We start from the raw sequence: 27,131 nt of genomic DNA, 5'->3' as shown, positions 1-27,131 counted from the left end.
GCAAATCTTTGAATATATATTCTTTCACAGCAAACGTTTTAACTCAAATCTTTGCTTCTGAGGGGGGGGGGGGGGGTCCTTGAAACATCATATTTTCAGATGGGGGTCAGAGGCCAAATACATATATAATTTTTGGGGGTCCTTGACATGAAATATTGAGCACCACTGACATAGAAACATGAGGTTTTTCAGAAAATGGTCATGATTTATAAGACGTTTTTTTATTTCGACGTCGGGTCTAAATGGGTTAAGTGCTGCGCTCCTAGCAGTGATTGATCCAGACAGGCCTTCACGATCTAAATGTCTCAAAGGAGACTTGATTTATTGATTGAATACTTTATTAACAGTTTGCAACAACAAAAAAGCACAGGAAAGTACAGTTTAATACAAGGTATGCTAAGAGGATTTAAACCCAAGAAAGCGTATTGGCTTGTTTCCATAAGGGTCCCTCCCTCCTACTCAATTCATCAACATGTAGCCTATTGACATTATAGTGCTATGCAAAAACATCATGTTCAATATAACTCTCAGAGTGAGGAACCAAATAGACCCGGAGTTAAATTAATTGAACTCTCGGGATGTAGGCCTGTTCATGTAAACGTCCCTGTAATATGATCTCATGTATTGACAGTGACGTACCATATGGGTGTGTATGATAATTTTCCACTGCGCACAGTGCGCATGTAAAATACTGATGTTACCAATGACCCGCCCCATTCCAACAAGAACACACACACACTCACCGCGCCGAGATTCTATTGTACCTACTAATCATTTAAGCTTTGAATTCTTGCTATTGAAGCGTTTGGCGATCGAAGGAATTAAGGGTAAGTGCATTATTTGGTCTTGTATCGTCTTTGTATTGCATTATCCCCGCGCCGCCGCGCGTATACGTCTACAGTTTACCTCTATTGGTGAGTTTATATTATTTAAACAATGCTCTAATATAGATTCATACAAGGTTTCGGATATCCGGGTTATTGTTTATTTGTTGGTGTGTGACTGATCAGCACACAACTTGTTTAAGCCTCAGAGATTTGTTCTTCAACGTATCACGCGCGCGCGCACACACACACACACACACACACACACACACACAAAGTCACACACACACACACACACGTACCGCAATGAGTCATTTCGGGGAACTGTCACAGCTGGCTGTACTGTAGCCTATAGTAACTTTGATTGGGTAATAATGGAATGGTGTTTGTGTGCCCTAATGCAGTGGTTCCCCAAACTTTTTTCATGTCAAGGACCCCCAAATTGGCACTAATTAGTCAAATAATTTGGTTCCATTTGTACACTCTCAGAGTTACAGACCCATAAGGGTCCATTTGGTTCCAAACTATCATAGCTGGGGACCCCCTGGAACGCCACGGACCCCACTTTGGGAACCACTGCCCAGTGTGTAGGCTGTGACAGCTCATTATAGCCTCCTAGCTAATGCTGATAGGTTATATTATGATACAAGTGTTATGCTGAAGTGCTATAAGAACTCATTAGCCTATAGGCTGCCTATAATGTTGAAAAGTTATGTTGTGAAATAAACAAGTGAAGTTAAATTCAATCCAGTCAGTTTCACATTCTGTTGAGTAGGCCTATACATATTTCATTTCAAGGACTCCTCATGGTTTCATATTAGAAGTCAAATTTAGACCTGTGGTTTCATCTCAAACGTTTTCATGCAGGTCCCCCAAATTTCATATATATTTGGCCGCACATGCAGACCCCCTTCTGAGAACACAATGTGCCAGGGATCGACCTGCCCCAAGATTCTTTGAGTTGAGAGATTGTAAATCTGCTATTTTCAAATAGCAGATACAGGTATAGCCTATAGCAGGGGTGGGCAACTGGCGGCCCGGGGGCCACATGCGGCCCCCACCTTCACTTAATGCGGCCCTCAGGTTAATGTCAGAATACTGATATAGTATTGATTTCAGCCATTACAATTCCAAACCCGCTTTAATTACTTCATGACTAGTATTAAATGACTATAGTACTTAATGACTAGTATTAAAATGTTATTGTCTTTTTGTGTCCATTGTAGTTATGTTAACAGTTCATAAAGTTAACATAACTATAACTAAATGCATTTGAAATTCAATAAAAAAGGTTACTTTTCAGGATTCCAATTCAAAAATAGCAAAAAATTAATCAGGTTTTCAATTCAAATATAGCAAAAATAGCCGATCTACAAGCTCAAAACGCGTCGCAGCGCGACGCGTTTTGAGCTTGTAGAGCGGCTATTTTTGCTATAAAAAGACAATAACATTTTAACTAGTCATTAAGTACTATAGTCATTTAATACTAGTCATGAAGTAATTAAAGCGGGTTTGGAATTGTAACGGCTGAAATGATGTTACGACAGTAACATGCACTGTGGCCCCTCTGGAGTGAGTGTGGAAATATATTGGCCCTCGCCATCGTCAAAGTTGCCCATCCCTGGCCTATAGGGTTTAAGTGGTTAGATGCTACTCTAGGACCCACTTTGAGAACACAAGACGGACCCCCATTTGATACCTTTTGTTGAGGGGCGTGTATGAGCACCAAATGTGCTCAGCTGATTGGCTGAGTACGGAATGTGAAGTATGATGATACCAGAGTGATCTATAGTAAGAGAGTGGCGACACGCTTTGATCTCGCCGCAAAGCGTGGTGCTATGGACTATAGTTCCAAACATTGGAACTATCCCATTGAGATAGAATGAGCACTTCCGCATTCCATTGTTACAATGGAACTCAACGCTATAGTCGCCACTCTCTGGATGATACATCGCAAGTGTGATTTTGTTTTTAATCTCTGGGACCCCCAATCTACACTGTAAAACACTGAGTAAAATACTTTGAGTGTTGGCCTGGGCCGTGGCTCAGCGGTCCAGGCACCTTGGCCGGTAGCCCGAGTCTGGCAGTGTGACGCGGGTTCGACTCCCGATCCTGACGGCCTTTACTGCATCTCCCTCCCAAATTTCCTGTCAGCCTACTGACTGTCTCTCTATAAAATAAAATATAAATAATATAAAAGGCGAAAGCCACACAAAAAATGTTTAAAAAATAATAATACTTGAGTGTTAATTTAACTCTGAGTGTGTCAGAAACAGCCTTCCATAAGCAATAGCCATTTTGAACTCACGAAAGTGACTACTGCCCAATAACAGCGTGTCTTTTCCGGGTATGCTGTTACGCATGCTTCGCAAGAAATCTCGGGAAAATGTTGCCCTGCTTCTCGAGAGAACACGCCCCAGAGCCGGAAGAGGCTCTTTATAGGTCTATGCTGCTAATGCTGTCCACATTCTGTTTGGCGGCGCCAAACAGAATGGCCCCTGAATAAGCCCTGTATGTCAAGTGGTCGTATAGTTTTAGAATTTATATTCAAAAATACTTCAAGACTATATTTAGAGTTCAAATTGCGTATGGAAAACTCAAACTGTGGGTTCCTAGATTTATGCTGATGTAACATGATTTTGTCGTTTTCAGAATCCAACATGTGTGACTTCTACAGAATGGACCAAATCACCCCAAGATCTACTGGCCTTCACTCCATGATCAAGGTAGCATTGTGTGTGTGTGTGTGTGTGTGTGTGTGTGTGTGTGTGTGTGTGTGTGTGTGTGTGTGTGTGTGTGTGTGTGTGTGTGTGTGTGTGTGTGTGTGTGTGTGTGTGTGTGTGTGTGTGTGTGTGTGTGTGTGTGTGTGTGTGTGTGTGTGTGTGTGTGTGTGCGTGCGCGTGTGTGTGTGTGTGTGTGTGTGTGCAAGTGTGTGCATCTGCTATTTTTGAAAAATCGTGGAAATGTGGCGCAAATCTTTGAATATATATTCTTTCACAGCAAACGTTTTAACTCAAATCTTTGCATATCATTTTTGGGGGTCCTTGACATGAAATATTGAGCACCACTGACATAGAAACATGAGGTTTTTCAGAAAATGGTCATGATTTATAAGACGTTTTTTTTTATTTCGACGTCGGGTCTAAATGGGTTAAGTGCAGACACATCGGAGCTGCGCTCCCTGCAGTGATTGATCCAGACAGGCCTTCATGGTCGTCAGCAGGGATACAAAGAGACACACATGCATTCTCTCCACGTGTCCCCTTGGCAACCAGATAGCCAGACTGTCGGGTAGAAACCTCGTATAGGGCACGGTGGCACAGTTGGTAGTGCTGTCGCCTCACAGCTAGAAGGTCCTGGGTTCGATTCCCGCTCGGGACGCTGTGGGTGCTGGCGGCGTGTTTCCTCCTCCGCGTCATCAGTGCCCATACCCGAGGCGGGGTTGGCGAAAGGACCTTTCTGTGTGGAGTTTGCATGTTCTCCCCGTGTCCCATAGGACAAAAAACATGCAGTAATCCTGGTCTCTAAACTGCCTCCCCCTGGCCAGCCGGGGCGCCTGATGGAGGGGAAAGGAACTGGTTGGAATAACGTGTTCCTTCCACGCGCTACGTCCAACCAGGGAAACTCCCCCCTGTCAGGTGTAAAGGAGCAACTTGGACACTCAGGCATGAAGGAAGCATGAGTTCAAGTCTGTTGCTCTCCCATATATGGGGACAAGTTTGGCGGAGGGTGTGTAGAGCCCAGGATCACATTAGATAATTGACACAGGGGTGAAAAAATGGGTTACAAAATCGTGGGATAAAAAATATTTAAAAAAAAGAAACCTCGTATAAAGGCCAATTCATTGTCCAGTTTTCCGTGAAGAGGTGACCAACCGAAAACTACAACCTGACGTCACGCCACGGTGGTCACCACTCACACGACACACCTCTCCGTTTTCACTAACCACCGTTTCGGTGTAGGTCACCTCTTCACAGAAAACTGGACTATGAAGAGGCCTTTACAGTTTGCAAACGGCAGTGGTGGAAAGTAACTAAGTACTTTTACTTAAGTACAGTACTTGAGTATTTCCAATTTCCAGTAATTTCACTTCTACTCCACTACATCTCAGAGCCAACATTTGTACTTTTACTCCACTACAATTATTTGAAAACTTTAGTTACTAGTTAATTTGGCAATTTTAGAAAACATACATTAACCACTTCAACCCTATACATTTCGGCCATTTGATAATAGCCAATTCAAGCTATTTTCAATAGATTTTGTACACATTTTGAACTTGTGAAATGGGACATTCTGCAATATGAGTACTTTTAGTACTTTAAGTACATTTTGATGCCGATACTTTTACTCAAGTATATTTTCAATTCCGTACTTTTATTCTAAATTGCAGTATTGGTACTTTTACTTGAGTAAAACAATTGAGTACTTTTTCCACCACTGGTACAGCAGGTTGCAATTGCATAAGCAATGCGACCGTACTCCAGTCTTGGGTGATAAGGTGACTCACCGAAACGGTGAGCAGTGAGTCGCTCACCGCCGCGACAGTGACGTCACGTTGTAGTTTTCGGTGGTCACCTTATCACCTATAAGGGCAGATTCACACTATGGTCCCGGATGTGCACTCAGGACCACTTGGCAGGTGTTGTGGTCAGTGTGAATGCTGCGTACTGTTCCCGGGGAGCGGATCACCCCAACCGTTCCCGGGGACCGCGTGGAGGTATATAGTCTTCAGGACCGATTGAAGTGTACTCGGGTATACGCATCGCTGCAATGTGAAAGCATTGAATACAGTTGAATGAAGTGTACTGGGATACGGATCGCTGCAATGTGAAAGCATTGAATACAGTTGTGATGAAGTGTACTGGTATATGGATCGATGCAATGTGAAAGCATTGAATACAGTTGAATGAAGTGTACTGGGATACGGATCGATGCAATGTGAAAGCATTGAATACAGTTGAATGAAGTGTACTGGGATACGGATCGCTGCAATGTGAAAGCATTGAATACAGTTGAATGAAGTGTACTCGGATACGGATCGCTGCAATGTGAAAGCATTGAATACAGTTGAATGAAGTGTACGCGGAAACGCATCGCTGCAATGGGAACGCATTGAATACAGTTGAATGAAGTGTACTCGGATACGCATCGCTGCAATGTGAAAGCATTGAATACAGTTGAATGAAGTGTACTCGGGTACGCATCGCTGCAATGTGAAAGCATTGAATACAGTTGAATGAAGTGTACTCGGATACGCATCGCTGCAATGTGAAAGCATTGAATACAGTTGAATGAAGTGTACTCGGATACGCATCGCTGCAATGTGAAAGCATTGAATACAGTTGAATGAAGTGTACTCGGATACGCATCGCTGCAATGTGAAAGCATTGAATACAGTTGAATGAAGTGTACTCGGGTGCGGAAGAAAATCGGGGGAACGTATTCGGGAACAGTTTGAATCTGCCCTAAAACTGGAGTATATGAATTATGAATAGGACTTAAAAAGGATAACACAAAAAAAAGCCTTGAGGGCTCGTTTCCATTGTACGTCTATGTATTCAAAGACACATACTGTACAATACATATACAATGGGGGGGGGGGGGGAAGCTAAGACTTAACCACTTAAAACCCAGTCATTCGTATTGTGGGGACAGCCTTTTTGCTGAAAATAACAGATTGACAAAAGGCGTGGTCGTCAATACGCTATTTTCAGCCAAAGCTTCCCCCCAAAAAAGACACTAGTATTGAGCCCTGAGGGTTACCCATATTGAGCCCTGAGGGTTACCCATATTGTGGGTAAGTGATTAAACTTGGGATATTTCACTTTCAAACGTGTCTCTAACTTCAAACTCCATTTTAACCACGACAGATTAATTGGAAACACCCGTCCTTGGTCCCAGTGACTGATATTAAACACCCGTCCTTGGTCCCAGTGACTGATATTAAACACCCGTCCTTGGTCCCAGTGACTGATATTAAACACCCGTCCTTGGTCCCAGTGACTGATATTAAACACCCGTCCTTGGTCCCAGTGACTGATAGTCCTTCTAATGCGTGAGGGGGCCGTGGGTTTTTCTTTAACTTTATTTATTATTCTTTATATATATATATATATATATATATATATATATATATATATATCCCACTGAGCAATAGCCGGCTATTAGACGTGCGTCTAAAAATTAGACGTCTATTCTTAGATTAGACGTTGATTAGCGGTTGTTCTAATCAACCGCTAATCAACGTCTAATCTAAGAATAGACGTCTAAAAAACTTTCATTTTTAGACGTTTTCTATCCCATTTTTAGACGGCCCTTTAGACGAATATTAGACGTCTATTAGACCATGGACAGCTGAGTCACACCGCTCAGTGTACACACAGCTGGGAGACAGTAGCTGTGCTGCTGTCTCACTAGGACTCCGAGAGAGACTATAGGACAGCTGAGAGACACTAGCTGTGCTGCTGTCTCACTAGGACTCAGAGAGAGACTAGGACAGCTGGGAGACACTAGCTGTGCTGCTGTCTCACTAGGACTCAGAGAGAGACTATAGGACAGCTGGGAGACACTAGCTGTGCTGCTGTCTCACTAGGACTCAGAGAGAGACTAGGACAGCTGGGAGACACTAGCTGTGCTGCTGTCTCACTAGGACTCAGAGAGAGACTATAGGACAGCTGGGAGACACTAGCTGTGCTGCTGTCTCACTAGGACTCAGAGAGAGACTAGGACAGCTGGGAGACACTAGCTGTGCTGCTGTCTCACTAGGACTCAGAGAGAGACTATAGGACAGCTGAGAGACACTAGCTGTGCTGCTGTCTCACTAGGACTCAGAGAGAGACTATAGGACAGCTGGGAGACACTAGCTGTGCTGCTGTCTCACTAGGACTCAGAGAGAGACTAGGACAGCTGGGAGACACTAGCTGTGCTGCTGTCTCACTAGGACTCAGAGAGAGACTATAGGACAGCTGGGAGACACTAGCTGTGCTGCTGTCTCACTAGGACTCAGAGAGAGACTAGGACAGCTGGGAGACACTAGCTGTGCTGCTGTCTCACTAGGACTCAGAGAGAGACTATAGGACAGCTGAGAGACACTAGCTGTGCTGCTGTCTCACTAGGACTCAGAGAGAGACTTTAGGACAGCTGAGAGACACTAGCTGTGCTGCTGTCTCACTAGGACTCAGAGAGAGACTATAGGACAGCTGAGAGACACTAGCTGTGCTGCTGTCTCACTAGGACTCAGAGAGAGACTAGGACAGCTGGGAGACACTAGCTGTGCTGCTGTCTCACTAGGACTCCGAGAGAGACTATAGGACAGCTGAGAGACACTAGCTGTGCTGCTGTCTCACTAGGACTCCGAGAGAGACTATAGGACAGCTGAGAGACACTAGCTGTGCTGCTGTCTCACTAGGACTCAGAGAGAGACTAGGACAGCTGAGAGACACTAGCTGTGCTGCTGTCTCACTAGGACTCAGAGAGAGACTAGGACAGCTGAGAGACACTAGCTGTGCTGCTGTCTCACTAGGACTCAGAGAGAGACTATAGGACAGCTGAGAGACACTAGCTGTGCTGCTGTCTCACTAGGACTCCGAGAGAGACTATAGGACAGCTGAGAGACACTAGCTGTGCTGCTGTCTCACTAGGACTCAGAGAGAGACTATAGGACAGCTGAGAGACACTAGCTGTGCTGCTGTCTCACTAGGACTCAGAGAGAGACTAGGACAGCTGAGAGACACTAGCTGTGCTGCTGTCTCACTAGGACTCAGAGAGAGACTAGGACAGCTGAGAGACACTAGCTGTGCTGCTGTCTCACTAGGACTCAGAGAGAGACTAGGACAGCTGAGAGACACTAGCTGTGCTGCTGTCTCACTAGGACTCAGAGAGAGACTTTAGGACAGCTGAGAGACACTAGCTGTGCTGCTGTCTCACTAGGACTCAGAGAGAGACTAGGACAGCTGAGAGACACTAGCTGTGCTGCTGTCTCACTAGGACTCAGAGAGAGACTAGGACAGCTGAGAGACACTAGCTGTGCTGCTGTCTCACTAGGACTCAGAGAGAGACTAGGACAGCTGAGAGACACTAGCTGTGCTGCTGTCTCACTAGGACTCCGAGAGAGACTATAGGACAGCTGAGAGACACTAGCTGTGCTGCTGTCTCACTAGGACTCAGAGAGAGACTATAGGACAGCTGAGAGACACTAGCTGTGCTGCTGTCTCACTAGGACTCAGAGAGAGACTAGGACAGCTGAGAGACACTAGCTGTGCTGCTGTCTCACTAGGACTCAGAGAGAGACTAGGACAGCTGAGAGACACTAGCTGTGCTGCTGTCTCACTAGGACTCAGAGAGAGACTTTAGGACAGCTGAGAGACACTAGCTGTGCTGCTGTCTCACTAGGACTCAGAGAGAGACTATAGGACAGCTGAGAGACACTAGCTGTGCTGCTGTCTCACTAGGACTCAGAGAGAGCGGTTGCATTGGCATTAGATATTGGACGTGATTTTAGTAGTACTTTTGTTTTGTGGCAGTGGCACATACAAGCGAAGCATGCGCGCGCACACACACACACACAGAGAGACAGACAGAGGGGGGGGGGGGGGGGGTCAGCATGCCATAGATAGAGAGTTACATGAATTCAGATTTCTGACATAAATTTGAGTTAATACATTCTTAGGTTAATCAGAGAGAGAGAGAGAGAGAGAGAGAGAGAGAGACAGAGACAGAGACAGAGACAGACAGAGGTAGATAGCACCAGTAGATACAATGGTACATTTCAGTGTGGTCTGGCATTGTGATGACATGTACAGTATATAGCTGGTAAAAGATGATTGCAGGAACTTGCTTTCGATTGCTTTTCCGTGGTATTATTACACAACACACACACACACACACACACACACACACACACACACACACACACACACACACACACACACACACACACACACACACACACACACACACACACACACACACACACACACACACACACACACAGAGAGAGAGAGGGAGAGACAGACAGACAGACAGACAGACAGACAGATAGAGAACAGATAGTGACAGAGACATGAGAACGGTGCATAGCAGTGTGGTTTGGCTTGCTCCTGCATTGTGATGACGTGCAGTTATAGTCGAGATACTGTAAAAGATGATTGCACGAGCAAACATGTCTCTCTAACCCAGCAAAGTACACACAGAGAAATAAAGGTGCCAACTGGAACCCAAACTGGTTCTCCAGAGTGTGGCCGTAGATCAGTGGTTGAACTCTTTTGTCTCAGGGCACCGCTTCAGATAACCTTTCCATCCATGCTATTGAAAGATAGCAGACCTACAAGCTCGTAGCGCGGCACCGAGTGCCGCGCTACGAGCTTGTAGGTCTGCTATTTTTGAAAAATCGTGAAAATGCGGCACAAAGTGCAAGATGCATTGCACTGCATCGACGCGCGTGTCACGTGATCGGCCCGAGCCAATGGGAAGAAGGAAATGGCGGGATTTCACCGCCGGCCGCTTCCTGTTTCAGCGCCATTTTAAAAGCCTTTTTCCCCCTCAGAATCCAGGCTGCATCCGCGGTGATCGAACAGAACGCAGACGTCCTGGGCTCATTTCTGATGTTATGCGGCGTCGCGCTTCTGAAGAGAAATAAAGTTTCGGTCCGCGTGCGTCGCCAATTCCAGTTCCGCTGTAATAATAGATAAGTATCCCGTGGCACCCCTGGACTCTGGACTTTTTTGAACCTTTCAGACCTATACACGCCAGCCGGTGTCACGGCGCCATACTTCGATGCTGCAGTTTATTTGGTGAATGTTTGCCTATTAACCCATTTTGACCTGAGATCAGATTCTAAAAATGTCTTCTACATCCTTAGTTTTCTGAAAAAGCTATGTTTCTATGTCAGTCGTTCTTCGATTTTTCAAAAATGTTCAATAGCTAAAGCATAACATGATGCTAACACCAAAAGGGGTTCCCGCCCAGAATGGGTTAAGACATCCAATTGCCTATTAAGAAATGCCCAAAATTGGGATGCTAGGGTTCAAGGTGTCTCAAAGAACCATTAAAACTAAATAAAATGATTCTTTAGTACAGTAGGTGATGGTTTTTCATGGAACCATACAGCCTTTTAAAGAACCACCATTCTTCTGTGCGTAGGCAGGAGTGCAAAGCACGCTTCAAAGAGAATGTTTGAACCGTGCTTTGCACCAACGCCATAATAAACTCCATAATAAACGCTTCCCCAAACACACACACACACACACACACACACACACACACACACACACACACACACACACACACACACACACACACACACACACACACACACACACACACACACACACACACACACACACACACACACACACACACACACACACACTATGCTGCCTCAAGGCCAGGTTGAAGAGAGAGCGCATGATGCAACAGGAAACACCAAATATGGTCCTCTTTCTTCAGCAACTTCCCAGCATGCCTGGGCACACAGAGACCTACGGGGCTGTTTCTTATTGACTAATGGTGACAGATAAGAGGCCATATACGGTTGACAGAAAAGGAGTGCCCTCGACAACGCGCTGCTGTTTACATTGTGATCACTATCTTTCGCATTCATTTCACGGTGTGACGCATGTATTGGAGTCTGAATCTGACTGTACACAGTTTGGTTCATCCATCCATCCATCCATCCATCCGGCCATGGAACACAGAGTCCCCAATCATTGGGGTGTTTTCTTTTTTTGTCACTATATATCCGTTTGCATGTGAAACTTGTCTACATTTACCCATCCTATAACTACTAATAGGCCTATCTCACAGCCCCCTTTCCACGCCCACTTCCGGTAGATAGTGGTGTCATTTAACATTAGGCATTTACACTTTTTAAGTACATTTCCTAATGTTAAAATGTCAAAGACCGATAATAATGTGAAGAAAACACAATGGTATAACAACTCAAATAAGTAGAATAAACCTTACCTTTACAAAACGGTAGTTTGTGGCTTGTGAAAATACCTCTTTTAACATGGAAGCCTATATGGCAGCGGTGGCCGAACGGATTGCGGAGCGGTCTTGATACCGGAAGGTCGCCAGTTCGAATCAGCGGTCCGACACGTTCAAATTCCACCGCTGAAGTGCCCTTGAACAAGGCATTGAACCACTACGATGAAATGTTCTATGAGCAGGCCCTGGCTGGAAACAAGTTCTTGAGCTTAGCCCAGATACCCTGGGTAAATATAGTAATCATTTCATTTCATTTCATTTCATGGACCGCAAAAGAAATAACACCACTAGCTCCAAAAGGGGGCGTGGAAAGGGGGCGGGGAAATGCTGTGAGATAGGCCTATAGGAGCAGTGAGCCGCTATTCTACGGCACTCAGGGAGCAATTCTAGGAGTTAAGAGTCTTGCTCAGGGACTGGACACACATCGACACATTGCTGGCCTGGCCTGGGATCCAGGGACGTGCAGAGAGTGTTAGAGGGGCAGGGGCTGAAATCCCGTAATAGGGCACTTTTGGACGAAAATAGCAGATCTACAAGCTCACAAATGATCATTTTCTGTATGATGATGCGATTTTAGTCGATCGTCTTTCGTATTCGTTCTGACAAAACAACAACGTGTAGGTTCACTGCAAAATCCTACGTTTCATGTCTACTACCCATGGATTTAAACACAGGTCTTAGTACTAGTATAGTCAGTCAAATAATGCCAAAATATGCGACTATACTTGTCATTGTGGGTTTTTTTATTTTGTTTTTTCATGTCCTATGAAAGCAGGGTATCATAGCAAAAATAATGATGTGTTGGTTAATAGTTTTGAACCTACATATAACTGAAGTCAAGTTAAAACACTTACAGAGAATCTCTCTCATTCAGAGACAGTACTACAGACACCTATCCCAGCATGCATAGCGGGGGTTGCATGTCCTTTGTTTTCATCCACGGGTATATCTTTCACGCCTCTGAGTGTGACTACTAGCCTACTAGTCTTTGTTGTTAGATGATCTCTGACTGACTAAACAGCTCAGACATAACTCTAAGGCTCTGCTCATGCAGCTAAAACAAACGATTAACCCATCTTGGGCGGGAACCCCTTTTGGTGTTAGCATTATGTTATGCTTTAGCTATTGAAAAATAGAAGACCCACTGACATAGAAACATAGCTTTTTCAGAAAACTGTCAGGATGTAGAAGACATTTTTAGAATCCCCCCCCCCCCCCCCCCCCCCCCCCCCAATTCCGATATTTTGAAAATCATGTGATCGGCGGCGATTTCCGATCACGTGATCGGATCATCTCTAGTTAGAACCATTGTTGGTTCTAACTTAGAACCATTGTTGGTTCTAACTGGTCCAGACCCAGGACCAGTGTCAGCGCTAGTATACCTGATGTTTTATTACTGTGTTGAGTTGTGTTGTTGTTGTTGTTGTTGACAGAGGCAGCTGGCGCTGGACATGTGTGAGGACTCCGTGATGTCACCACTGATGAGCTACTACCTTTCTACGGACGACGATCAGTCTCTGCAGGAGGTCCCGTCTGGATTGGACTGTGGAGCGCAGGGTAACGTTGCATCATCTTATCATAGGAGAAAATCCCCAAATGGACCCTTGTGGTGCTCTGTCTTTGTTTTTTATACTCATGTGTTTTTTTGCTTTTGTGATTTGTTGTCATTTGTGTTGTGAAGCACTTTGTAAACTTGCTTTTGAAAGGTGCTATATAAATAAAGTTTATTATTATTATTATTATTATTATGGGTCTGTAACTCAGAGTTAAATTAACTTTGATTTTACAATATACATTGGGGTCCCAGAGATAACATCCTTCCGGAACTTCCTTTTCCCTCAAACCGGAAGAATAACAATAAAAGCTCTCGTAGCCTGCAGCTTTTATTGAGAAAAAAGGAAGGGAAAAGGAAGTTCCGTTTGATTGTTCCTGCCTTTCGACTACAAAACAATACTACAACATGACGTAGCGATATCACCCGCTCCCGCGAGCGGATCATATACCCGAAATGAAATGGTGCCCAGGCTACTAGTGTGTAATGAATAGTGATATATTACAGTGGGACTATAGTGTGTAATGAGTAGTGATATATTACAGTGGGACTATAGTGTGTAATGAATAGTGATATATTACAGTGGGAGTATAGTGTGTAATGAATAGTGATATATTACAGTGGGACTATAGTGTGTAATGAATAGTGATATATTACAGTGGGACTATAGTGTGTAATGAGTAGTGATATATTACAGTGGGACTATAGTGTGTAATGAGTAGTGATATATTACAGTGGGACTATAGTGTGTAATGAGTAGTGATATATTACAGTGGGACTATAGTGTGTAATGAGTAGTGATATATTACAGTGGGACTATAGTGTGTAATGAGTAGTGATATATTACAGTGGGACTATAGTGTGTAATGAATAGTGATATATTACAGTGGGACTATAGTGTGTAATGAGTAGTGATATATTACAGTAGACGTGGGCCCCTGCTCCGTGCCCCTGTTGACGCCATGCAGCAAGGCAGTGATGAGTCAGGCCCTGAAGGACAGCTTCACCGGCTTCCACAAGGTCCAGCGCTGCTGCGGCATCAACGACAGTGAGTCCGCACGCACGCACGCACCACACGCACATGCACGCACCACACACACACACGCACGCACCACACGCACACACACACACACCGCACTCCATTGTTACACATGTCAGCAAGAGCCCACTGTACTGCGACAACTTGTTTTTGTCGGGTAGTCAGGGGGCAAACGGTAAGACTTTGTTAAATTGACTGCCAGAGTTAAAACGTCATCTATAGTTGCCCTTGCCGGCTATCCCGGGGCGTTTTCACTGACCTTTGAAAACATCTTGAAGAAGATGTTGAACAACCGAATACGGTTGAGGACTTGGAAGGCATTTGTAGAATCGGCCTCCGGTCTTAATAATGGGCGAATAGCCGAATGCCAATAACAACTATAAGGACCTCTGGTTCTCTCTTTGCAGACCCGCGCCGGTGGAGCAAGCAGCACGTGCAGCAGTGGCTGCGGTGGGCCGCGGGGGAGTTCAGCCTGGCCGCCGTCCACTACCCCAGCTTCGACATGGGCGGACGGGAGCTGTGTGACCTGGGCAAGGAGCGCTTCCTGGAGCTGGCGCCCGACTACGTGGGCGACATCCTGTGGGAGCACCTGGACCAGATGATGAGAGGTAGAGAGACAAAACTAGAAAGAGAATAAAACTCTTCAGTAATAGATGATTCTCGTTTAATTAAGTTAGTATCCGCAGCAGCAGTCAAACCAGACAGACGCGCTTCGGCGCGCAGGCCTTCTGACACTGACGAAGGCCTGCGCGCCGAAACACGCAAGTTGAGCGAGCCTTTCCCTTGAAGTGAGGTAAAGAAAAAAAATCACACCCGTGTGAACTGAGTGGTGCAAGGTCTTATATAGCCTGATCAGCTGTGGTCTCATTCTTTTGAGGGACAGGTACACAAACACACACACACAGGTACTAACAAAGCCAGTTGTTGGAGTGGTTTGCACCACTCAAAAACACACAGGGTTTTATACAGCACTGGCCTCGGGGGGGCCGCAGGCGTTTTTTTTTCAAATGGAGGAGAAAAGAAAGCCTGGGCGAACAAGCCAGAACAAGTGGCATAGGAGTGGGAGTGAACCTTTTATTTCACTAACCAGTAACATTGCAGAGGGGCGTTGCTCCAAATTTGGTGACGTCAGTGTTCTCTGCGGTGTCCTACCGGGGAGGGGAGGAGGAGGGGAGGCGGGCTCATAGGTTGGTGTGAACCAATAGGAAGCCGGCGTCCGTTTCCAGCGCTAGTTTGATCCGCCCCTCTACGCGCCAAAAAAAGCACAGGGTTCTTCAAGGCTAATATCCTACAGCACTGGCCCACAGCGGGTTGTTCCGAGTGTTGTTCCGTGGGGGTCCCCATGTAGCTACAATGATCCGTATAGCAACCGAATGGATTCTTATGGGGGTTCGTAACTCGCACAGTTAATTGAACACTGAGGATTTTTTTTTTAAGATATATCTTTGGCTTTTTCTGCCTTTATTGATAGTGAACAGTAGTCTGACGGGAAATGGGGAGAGAGAGATGGGGCGGTGACAAGGTCGTCGGGATCGGGAGTCGAACCCGCGACACACCGTCAGGCTGGATTAGCAGCCTAGGGGCCCGGACCGCTACACTAGTCGCCCGGGCCAACACTGAGGATTTTACAGCAAGGTTATTATTAGGGGTCAAGGGGTGTATAGATACATTTTAACAGCGATACGATACATGGTTGACGATACGTTACATGGACGATATTGGGTCATTATGGCAATACGATACGATTCAATGATTTGAAATCGATACAGTAACTGTTTAGCAAATACAATAAATGTGTGTGAAACTTAGTGGATAGTGCAGGTTTTTTAAGGGAAAGATTTATTATTATGGACGTAAATATAAATAAGTAAACACACCGAATCAGTGATTCTCTGGCAAATAGATGGACATTGTATTTGAAAACATATGGACAAACCCACCCCTTGACATGAACACAGAGAAGACGCACATTTTCCGATGGACCAATTGTAGCTATACGGAATGGAAAAGTAATTAAACCCATCTTTTTCTTTTTTCTTCTTAAAATTGCTGAATACAATGCAGAAGTACCTCCCCCCCCCCCCCCACCTCCTACATTTTCTCTTCCTCTCTTGGCATTTACGCATGAAAATGACCAAAGTTTTTTCACCGTGATACTCATCTTTCTCCAGGTTGCCAGGAAACGGCGGTGAACTCAGAAACTCTCAGCAGTGTCGTTCCTGATGTGATGAACTGGATGAGCTGTGCTGGTGGTGAGACCTGCATACACACAGAACCATATGCATGCATACTGCACACAGAACCATATGCATGTAGACTGCACACAGAACCATAATGCATGTATACTGCACACAGAGAACCATATGCATGTAGACTGCACACAGAACCATATGCATGCATACTGCACACAGAACCATATGCATGTAGACTGCACACAGAACCATATGCATGCATACTGCACACAGAACCATATGCATGTAGACTGCACACAGAACCATATGCATGTATACTGCACACAGAACCATATGCATGTAGACTGCACACAGAACCATATGCATGCATACTGCACACAGAACCATATGCATGTATACTGCACACAGAACCATATGCATGTATACTGCACACAGAACCATATGCATGTAGACTGCACACAGAACCATATGCATGTAGACTGCACACAGAACCATATGCATGTATACTGCACACAGAACCATATGCATGTAGACTGCACACAGAACCATATGCATGTAGACTGCACACAGAACCATATGCATGTAGACTGCACACAGAACCATATGCATGTAGACTGCACACAGAACCATATGCATGCATACTGCACACAGAACCATATGCATGTATACTGCACACAGAACCATATGCATGTAGACTGCACACAGAACCATATGCATGTATACTGCACACAGAACCATATGCATGTATACTGCACACAGAACCATATGCATGGATTCAAGTTCTCAGCCGCCACGACTGATTCTATAGAAGCCAGCGTGTCTTCTGTGAAAAAGCATGCCAATGCACCGAAAATAGCCGATCTACAAGCTCACAACACGTCGCAGCGTGACGTGTTGTGAGCTTGTAGATCGGCTTGTAGATCGGCTATTTTCGGTGCATTAGTTATTTTACGATGAAAGCGTATTTTGAAGTGATCAGAATTAACACGAATGGTCTCAGAAAAGGTCATGATTTCTTCAGCTGGTCGGCCTAAAACATCATGAATACATTTTCAGTCTTGAGATTTAATTCTTTGCTTTATTCCATAATGCATATGCATTTACATTGTATACAGAACCATTATGCAAGACACTAACCCTCGTCCATGTGTCCACAGACAGCATCCCTGACAGCCGGTGTGCCGTGACCGTACCGGACACTAGCAGCAGTCTGCTCAGACAGCTGTTTGAGAGTCCAGACCCAGTGCCCAACCCCGTCCACAACCCAGACACCCACCACTACCGCACCACCACCACCACTGCTCTGCCCAAAGCATGTAAGTCAAGCTTATTGTTAAGTTAAGTTTCTTTTTTTTCTTTTTTCTTTTTTATATATATATGGAGTCAGTGGCAAGATTCAACAAGTTCAGAAATAGCAGATCTATTAAAAATCTGAAATTGAAGATGAACATGGTTAATAAGTGTGTGTGGGGATTTTATAAATATTGAACACATGACGAGTATTAATTAACAAGAGCAATTCGTTTTAAAGTGTCAGTCCACAATTTAGTTTTGCTAAAAGAGGATAATGGCATAATTATTTGCAGGGGAAGTAAAATGAGGAACTGGTTTAAACCGGGCTGGGCTGGGCACATCTCATTTTTAAATGGCGAGAGGGGGCACACATCTCATTTTTTAATGGCGAGAGGGGGCACACATCTCATTTTTAGCTAGTAAAACAATAGGTACATATAACTTAAAACTGATGAGGGGGAAGAATTTGCAACTGAGGGTGCCTGGCACCCCTGTTGCACCGGGGCCTGGTTTAAACCACGATCAACACTTTTTGTGCCCAAGACGTCTCCACACGTCTTTGTAGTAATGTCCATTTTTTTTTTCTTTTACATTTATTTAAAATAAATCGTCCAAAAAAGGCTGGGTGCTCTACTGAACTCTACTATGGGTATATTTTGTGTTGAAAAATCACCCAATTAACATGGAGGCACTATTCTGAAAGAAGACAAGGGCACAATTAAATTGTATGTTATTGTATTGATAATAATTGATTAGCATTTTTGAACGATGACACGGTTGGCTCTCAAATGTAACCTCGTAACCCATATATAGCCAACTTAAAGGTGGCAGCTTAAAGCTAAACACTGCTTTATTTGTTGCAGTTTCACTTCCAGACCAAAGTTCAATAGAAAGCGTGGACAGCTTTGACGGTCTGCGCTCATGGGGCAGCCAGTCGTCCTTGGCGGACATGCAGACGGTCCCTTCCGTCGATGGCTTCGACGACGACTGCAGCGGCACAGCAGCGCCACCTGGCCTCGGCAAGCTGAAGCGCACTTTTAGGGACTACGTCCTGGAGAGGAGCGAGCTGGTGGAGCTGGGCATGCCTGTGGTACCTGCTGCTGTCCTGGCCGGCTTCACCGGTAAGGCAAAGATCCTCTGGAGTCTGGAATTATGTTTTACTAGACTTGTACGTGCCCGTCGGCCACCGGTTGAGAGCGATGCAACTTGGGAACCTAATAATACCCGTTGTCAACTTGTCATAGCACCCGTTTTAACTATCTGTCTGTGTCCCACTGTCCCACATGGAGATATCTGTATCTGCCAGTCTGCCTGTGTCTGAAGAGTGCAAACTGACAAACTGTGAAAAGTGGAGTGGTTAAGTAATCAATTTGCAGGTGTGGGGTTGCCATGGCAATCACTTGGCTGTAAATTGCACAGGTGAGGGGACTTTGGCTCATTAGGCCCACTGGCAGAGCCTGACCAGAGCCTTTTGTGGTGTGGGTCCGACCGACTCGATACCGGGCACCGAACTCCCTGCAGGGTTGTGGAACGCGTGTGTCGAATGTGAAGTCGGTGGGGCCGACTTCACATTACAGTTACGTGCATTACACACACGCACGCAGACAGAGAAGTGGCGCATTTATAGTTGGATAAGGCGGGATAGCCTACACAAAAAAGGGTAACCAGAACTTGGAAGGCTCACCCCCAAAAACACACTCGCCCCCATTTGTTTACACACGGACCAGTGGTTCTTGTATTCTTGTTTTACTGAGGATAAGGTTAGGAATACGTTTAGGTGTAGGCAGAGTTTTACTGTGGTTACGTTTAGGTGTAGGCAGAGTTTTACTGTGGTTACGTTTAGGTGTAGGCAGAGTTTTACTGTGGTTACGTTTAGGTGTAGGCAGAGTTTTACTGTGGTTACGTTTAGGTGTAGGCAGAGTTTTACTGTGGTTACGTTTAGGTGTAGGCAGAGTTTTACTGTGGTTACGTTTAGGTGTAGGCAGAGTTTTACTGTGGTTACGTTTAGGTGTAGGCAGAGTTTTACTGTGGTTACGTTTAGGAATACCAGATTTCCCCCGGGGTGAATGTGTTTTGGGGCAAGCGTTTTTGGCATTCCACCAAAAAGGCGGTTCCCGGGTTGGAAGGTATATATAATAATAACGTATAGTGTTCCAGGTCTAAATGGATTAAGACGTGAGGCCAATTCTACAAATGCATTCTAAAATCAGTAGTTCTCAAACGTATTGGTGCCAAGGAGGACTCCCAAACACTTTCAAGATTTTTGAAAAATGTTAAGAAATAGTAGATGTATAAGCTCGCAACTCTAAAATGCTTTCCCGGTTTTAATGGGTTAAAACGGACTTGAGGTACGCCTGTACTTGGACTGCTTTTTCCCCCCCCTTCTACACCAAGCAGCCCTTAGAGCAGTGGTTCCCAAAGTGGAGTCCGGGGGCCCCTAGGGGTCCTTGAGGGAGTTCCAGGGGGTCCACAGCTAAATGATAGTTTGGAACCAAATGGACCCTTATGGGTTTGTAACTCAGAGCGTACAAATGGAACCGGGTCCATTTAATGGTACCGGGTCCATTTGGTTGCACTGCCTTAGGGGCGATTCACACTATGGCATCCATAGCAAACTAATCAAACACGACACTGGAGCACATAACTGACTGACACAGTGAATAGCAGGCAGGCTGACAGTGAAGTAGGACTCTAGTATAACGGCAAAGAGGCAATGCAATGCAGTGTGTCTGGATTTATTGGAGACAATGTCGCAGAGTTGATGGTCAGTGTCCGTGCGCGCCAGCCATCAAGCACACCGCCATCTGGAGGATTAAAGTGTGTTATGCAAGTGTACCCAGGTGCACTGTTGAATCTCGGGCAATGTGAATCATGGCCATCGGGGACCAGGCAACCGTATTCGGAAACGGTTCCAATGAAACGGATTCAGTCCCTCTCAGTGTGAATCCCCTATTAGAGAGCCTCCCTACTGTGTCACTGTCAAAGTGCCCTTGAGCAAGACGCTGAACGCCTAACTGCTCCCTTTGAGCAGGTTGGTGCCTTGCATGGTTTTCTCTCCCATGTGTGTGAATGTAAAGCGCTTTATAATAATAATACATCCAATTTATATGCCACTTTTCTCGGTACTACAAAACACAGAAAAAAAGAAACGACTTCATTAAAAGCGAAAAACAAAGACAACAAAGGCACTGTACAAATGCACCGTTTACCATTTACGACAGTCTTGTTTCTCTCGTCAGTGCCTGCTCAAGCCAAGGGCAGAGGTTTTGACCCAGCTGTGTTAATAATATAATAATAACTCGAACGCTTTTCTAAGTACCCAAAGTCATTATACATGGGCATTGCTCTACAGGACAGATGTTCTGAAACAGTGGTGCTGCTGTATAGTGAATCCTATGGAATAATAAGTGGTGTTGTGCAGGCAACGGACCCATCCAGCTGTGCTGTATAATTGTATTGTTATAATAAGTGTTGTTGTGCAGGCAACGGACCCATCCAGCTGTGGCAGTTCCTGCTGGAGCTCCTGACAGACCACAGCAGCAGCCCAGTGATCAGCTGGACGGGAGACGGATGGGAGTTCAAACTCACTGACCCCGATGAGGTGCGTTACTGTGCCATGCTGGAGCTTTGTTTTTCTTTTTTCGTGGGGCGCCAGCCCCTCCTACAGTGTATGCAGCTTTTCGTCGCGTCTCACATTTGCCATCGACAATGAAAGGAGAATTTACGTCATATGTGCCTGAAGTATGACGTACATTTGTGGCAACAACAAACATTAAATGCCATTGACAATGAAAGGAAAATGTACGTCATATGCAGACGAGCAAATCGGCTAACCAATCACATACATTCAGTTGTCATCTTACATGGTGAAAAGATTTGTTTAAAAAAACCCAATGTATCATTGGTGATGTACGATGACAAGAGCGCCCCTCACTTCACACAGGTGTAATTGTGTTCCATCAACTTGTACAGTAGCTTTTATATTCAAAGGGAAAAACAGTTGAACAAATGAACTATGGCCTGTAAAGATACACTGCCCCCACCCCCCTGCATGTATGCATGAACATTTACCAACGTTTGTTTCAGAGAAATCCAACTTGTTTGAACATGTCGTAGAACTTTGGGAGAAGCCAAAGTAGTTATACTTCATAATTAGCCTACCTACACTATATAAGCTAACTGATACAGCTTGCTGTGTGTGTGTGTGTGTGTGTGTGTGTGTGTGTGTGTGTGTGTGTGTGTGTGTGTGTGTGTGTGTGTGTGTGATAGAATAAAAAGATTGTTTTAATTGACAAAACCTTTTTTTCTTTTCTTTTTTACAAATCGTTCATTAACCATCTGAACCCCAGCCTGCATATTCTGGGGGGGAACAGGGTCGAAACGTGTCGCATTCGCGCACATTTTGAGCTGGTTAGATGTGCTATTTTTGGCTAAAGGATTTGTTGCAGACAGAAGAGAAGTCTGGTTCACTGAGACTAGAGGGTTTAAGTGCTTGTATATACTGTAGTAATCGAGGCAAAAGTTTGAAACAATCGCGACATCGATTTGAACTCCTATCGCCGCGCCCTAATCACCATGTCAGCCCTGCCCGTACATGGGTCTTAGGTTGTAGCACCTAAAAGTCCTAGGCTTTGACAAAGGTTAAAATGTCATTCAGATAGCATTTTAGACAGATGCTATACGTTCATTTGTATACCTGGCATCCTATAGTTTGTATAGTTTCAACGGACAGATTATATTTATTTTATATCTGCATTTTTTTTTTACGTATGTATGTGTTTATCTCCCTTACTGGAAGTCGCTCTGGATAAAGAGCGACGTCTGTTAAGTGCTGTGTGTGTGCAGGTGGCTCGGCGCTGGGGCCTGAGGGAGTAACTAAGTTGTACTGTGTGTGTGTGTGCAGGTGGCTCGGCGCTGGGGCCTGAGGGAGTAACTAAGTTGTACTGTGTGTGTGTGTGCAGGTGGCTCGGCGCTGGGGCCTGAGGGAGTAACTAAGTTGTACTGTGTGTGTGTGTGCAGGTGGCTCGGCGCTGGGGCCTGAGGGAGTAACTAAGTTGTACTGTGTGTGTGTGTGCAGGTGGCTCGGCGCTGGGGCCTGAGGGAGTAACTAAGTTGTACTGTGTGTGTGTGTGCAGGTGGCTCGGCGCTGGGGCCTGAGGGAGTAACTAAGTTGTACTGTGTGTGTGTGTGTGCAGGTGGCTCGGCGCTGGGGCCTGAGGGAGTAACTAAGTTGTACTGTGTGTGTGTGTGTGTGTGTGCAGGTGGCTCGGCGCTGGGGCCTGAGGAAGTAACTAAGTTGTACTGTGTGTGTGTGTGTGTGCAGGTGGCTCGACGCTGGGGCCTGAGGAAGTAACTAAGTTGTACTGTGTGTGTGTGTGTGTGCAGGTGGCTCGGCGCTGGTGCTTGAGGGAGTAACTAAGTTGTACTGTGTGTGTGTGTGTGCAGGTGGCTCGGCGCTGGGGCCTGAGGGAGTAACTAAGTTGTACTGTGTGTGTGTGTGTGTGCAGGTGGCTCGGCGCTGGGGCCTGAGGGAGTAACTAAGTTGTACTGTGTGTGTGTGTGTGTGTGTGTGCGCAGGTGGCTCGGCGCTGGGGCCTGAGGGAGTAACTAAGTTGTACTGTGTGTGTGTGTGTGTGTGTGTGCAGGTGGCTCGGCGCTGGGGCCTGAGGGAGTAACTAAGTTGTACTGTGTGTGTGTGTGTAGGTGGCTCGGCGCTGGGGCCTGAGGGAGTAACTAAATTGTACTGTGTGTGTGTGTGCAGGTGGCTCGGCGCTGGGGCCTGAGGGAGTAACTAAGTTGTACTGTGTGTGTGTGTGTGTGTGCAGGTGGCTCGGCGCTGGGGCCTGAGGGAGTAACTAAGTTGTACTGTGTGTGTGTGTGTAGGTGGCTCGGCGCTGGGGCCTGAGGAAGAACAAGCCCAAGATGAACTATGAGAAGCTGAGCCGCGGTCTTCGCTATTACTACGACAAGAACATCATCCACAAGACCGCCGGCAAGCGCTACGTCTACCGCTTCGTCTGCGACCTTCAGAAACTGCTCGGCATCTCCGCGCAGGTGACTGTAGCTTTGAACCTTTCATCAGTCTTTGTTTTGACTTTATTTTTTATATTTCATTGGTTTTATTTCGTTTTTTTTTTTTTTTTTAGTAGGCTTGCTAGTTTAGTTTAGGTTTTAGTGTTTGGGGGGGGGGGGTGTTCAGTTATTAGTTTGTTTTATTTATTGTAATATATGGTGTAGTCAAGGATTACATTCAAAAAGCTCAGAAGAATAGTGAAGATTGGTGATGTACACGCTCACATTGTGTCGCAATGCGTTGTGAGCTTGTGCATTGGCTATTGTCATGTTTTTTTTTTAAGTTTGCAGACTTTGCACTATTTTGTCTTCTTCTAATAATAATGATTAATAATTGTTGCTCTTCTTAAAACTGGCACAGCTAAATGACTTATGAATAAGATAGACACAATGTCTTTAAGATTTTGCAGTTTTATGCAGGCTCAGTTATTTCGTTTTCGCCTCGTTTTTTTAATTGTTTTGTCAATTCTAGTTATTCATTATTTCCAGTGGTGGAAAGTAATTATGTACATTTACTTAAGTACTGCACTTAAGTACAATTTTGAGGAATTTGTACTTTACTTGAGTATTTCCATGAATTTCCAATACTTCTACTCCACTACATCTCGGATCCAAATATTGTACTTTTTTTACTCTACTCTACTTTATTTGAAAATTGTAGTTACTAGTTTGTAGTATTATTACAAAACAAACATAGGCTACAGCTACATTAACCACATCAGCCCGATATACATTTCGACCTTTTGAAAATAGCCGATGCGACGCCTTGTATAGGCTTGTAAGATCGGCTATTTTCAAAAGATTTCTATACATTTGAAAACTTGAAAAGGGACACTCTGCACACCTTTTGGTCTTTTTACTTGTTCCACCACTGGTTAATTCATTCTAGTTTTTGTTTGATGGCTCCGTGTTTGATGAACCCCTTTTGGTGTTAGCATTATGTTATGCTTTAGCTATTGAAAAATAGCAGATCTACAAGCTCATAGCGCGCCACCGAGTGGCGCGCTACGAGCTTGTAGATCTGCTATTTTTGAAAAATCGAAGAACGACTGACATGGAAACATAGCTTTTACAGAAAACTGTCAGGATGTAGAAGACATTTTTTTAATCTGATCTCAGGTCAAAATGGGTTAACTAACTAAAACAACAACAACAAACCCTGTTTCTCTCTCCGGTTGGCTCAGGAGCTGCACACGATGCTGGGCGTCCGGCCGGACACGGAGGACTGAGCGCTGGGAGCTTCAGACTGGACGGGGGGCGCGTGTAGGAGATGGAGTCCCGCCAGGCGCGGACATGGAGCCGTGCAGCGTTCAGTCCCCTCACCCCTCTCTATAGCGACAGTTGTTGACCATGACACGCTGTACAGTGGGCCCACCTGACGTACTGTATGGTGCGCTTTCTGATCAGGCAGGCGAGGCGAGGCGATGCTGTGAGTCCCTGACCCTATAGGGATTGATTGATTGATTGAACATTTTTATTCACAGTTTGTAGAAAAGGAAAAGTGCAGGTAAATGCTAAAACTGCTATACTGCGAGGATATAGCCAGGAAAAGCACTAAGACTTGTTTACATCAGGGTCCTCCATTTTCAATTCATCGGGACATTTAAAGATGTATACATAAGGGACGGACAGAGATGTCTGCACTTTAATACCCAGCGGGTTATCATTCTCGCTCATTGTGCTTTCTTTTGCGCGCGGTCTTTGTGGGATTCGTTTTTTAGGACGAAACGATCACGTCCTATGGCAGCTATTGTTTAGTGCCATGGATTGTTAAATGAGCTTAACGATGATTATTAATTCATTGTGATTAATATGCATCCTACTCATTAAAAAGTGCAGAGTCGTTGAGCAGAGATCAGTAGGTCTGTCACGGTTTATTGAGCAGAGATCAGTAGGTCTGTCACGGTTTATTGAGCAGAGATCAGTAGGTCTGTCACGTTGAGCAGAGATCAGTAGGTCTGTCACGGTTTATTGAGCAGAGATCAGTAGGTCTGTCACGGTTTATTGAGCAGAGATCAGTAGGTCTGTCACGGTTTATTGAGCAGAGATCAGTAGGTCTGTCACGGTTTATTGAGCAGAGATCAGTAGGTCTGTCACGGTTTATTGAGCAGAGATCAGTAGGTCTGTCACGGTTTATTGAGCAGAGATCAGTAGGTCTGTCACGGTTTATTGAGCAGAGATCAGTAGGTCTGTCACGGTTTATTGAGCAGAGATCAGTAGGTCTGTCACGGTTTAGAGCAGAGATCAGTAGGTCTGTCACGGTTTATTGAGCAGAGATCAGTAGGTCTGTCACGGTTTATTGAGCAGAGATCAGTAGGTCTGTCACGGTTTATTGAGCAGAGATCAGTAGGTCTGTCACGGTTTATTGAGCAGAGATCAGTAGGTCTGTCACGGTTTATTGAGCAGAGATCAGTAGGTCTGTCACGGTTTATTGAGCAGAGATCAGTAGGTCTGTCACGGTTTATTGAGCAGAGATCAGTAGGTCTGTCACGGTTTATTGAGCAGAGATCAGTAGGTCTGTCACGGTTTAGAGCAGAGATCAGTAGGTCTGTCACGGTTTATTGCTGATTGCAATTATTTCAGATAATCGCCAGACTTGTTTTCCCATTGATCTTTCCATCTCATTTTTAAAGTCATAAGTGTTCAAAAACGGAGATGCAACACGTGATCTTGTAGACCGCTACTATTACAAAAACAAAAAAAGAAACAATGTATGGCCTGTTTTGGCCACCGTACATTTATTTTGATTGGTAGCGCCATCTCTTTGTAAATTTAAGTTATTTGTCATATATCTGCCTTGTGCAATTTTCTGTTTACAAGCCTAAAAGGCAAAGAGAAATGTACATTTTATGCCAATGCTAAAAATAAATCATTATTAATGACAATGAATCATCAACTATAGGCTAATGTCACGATCGTGACATAATGTCGACAGCATGTTGAATGGACAGCTATATGGTTGTCTTTAATTCCGAGTGTCTGTTGTAAGCCGTGAGCTCGGAAGGAACGTGAAATTGGTCAGGGTGGAAAAACAGTCAAAGCTATTAGCTGTTTTTTACCGTTTCAAAGTTCTCATATGTTGTTGTATTGAAAATGCTGGAAGCTGCTTTTTTTATATTTTTACTGGCGTGATGGTGTGCCTACTGTAAGCTGCTGTGCCGCTATACTGT

At 44.9% G+C, this 27,131-nt stretch overlaps 2 protein-coding genes across 3 annotated transcripts in view; one reads left to right on the top strand and one right to left on the bottom strand.

Annotated features, from left to right (window-relative positions):
- The window catches only part of LOC306928416 (kelch-like protein 23), a 375,750-nt gene that overhangs the window by 313,573 nt on the left and 35,046 nt on the right, over positions 1–27,131 (bottom strand). The window lies entirely within an intron of this gene.
- Positions 726–25,828, top strand: ets2 (v-ets avian erythroblastosis virus E26 oncogene homolog 2). 2 transcript variants are annotated; one of them, XM_079507311.1, is made up of 11 exons: positions 726–827; positions 3,477–3,550; positions 13,247–13,370; positions 14,294–14,413; positions 14,812–15,012; positions 16,576–16,656; positions 17,754–17,912; positions 18,753–19,010; positions 21,372–21,490; positions 23,773–23,943; positions 25,146–25,828. In XM_079507311.1, the coding sequence occupies exons 2-11, from the start codon at positions 3,485–3,487 to the stop codon at positions 25,188–25,190; spliced, it is 1,344 nt and encodes a 447-aa protein (XP_079363437.1). In that variant the 5' UTR covers positions 726–827; positions 3,477–3,484; the 3' UTR covers positions 25,191–25,828. The 2 variants fall into 2 exon arrangements, with proteins under 2 accessions (XP_079363437.1, XP_079363436.1); XM_079507310.1 differs by having other exon boundaries at positions 14,291–14,413.

This window comes from Electrona antarctica (genome assembly GCF_951216825.1).
Source record: "Electrona antarctica genome assembly, chromosome: 8".
Taxonomy (NCBI): domain Eukaryota; kingdom Metazoa; phylum Chordata; class Actinopteri; order Myctophiformes; family Myctophidae; genus Electrona; species Electrona antarctica.
Note: the sequence above shows the minus strand (reverse complement) of the source record. Positions and strands in the feature narration are given on the sequence as shown.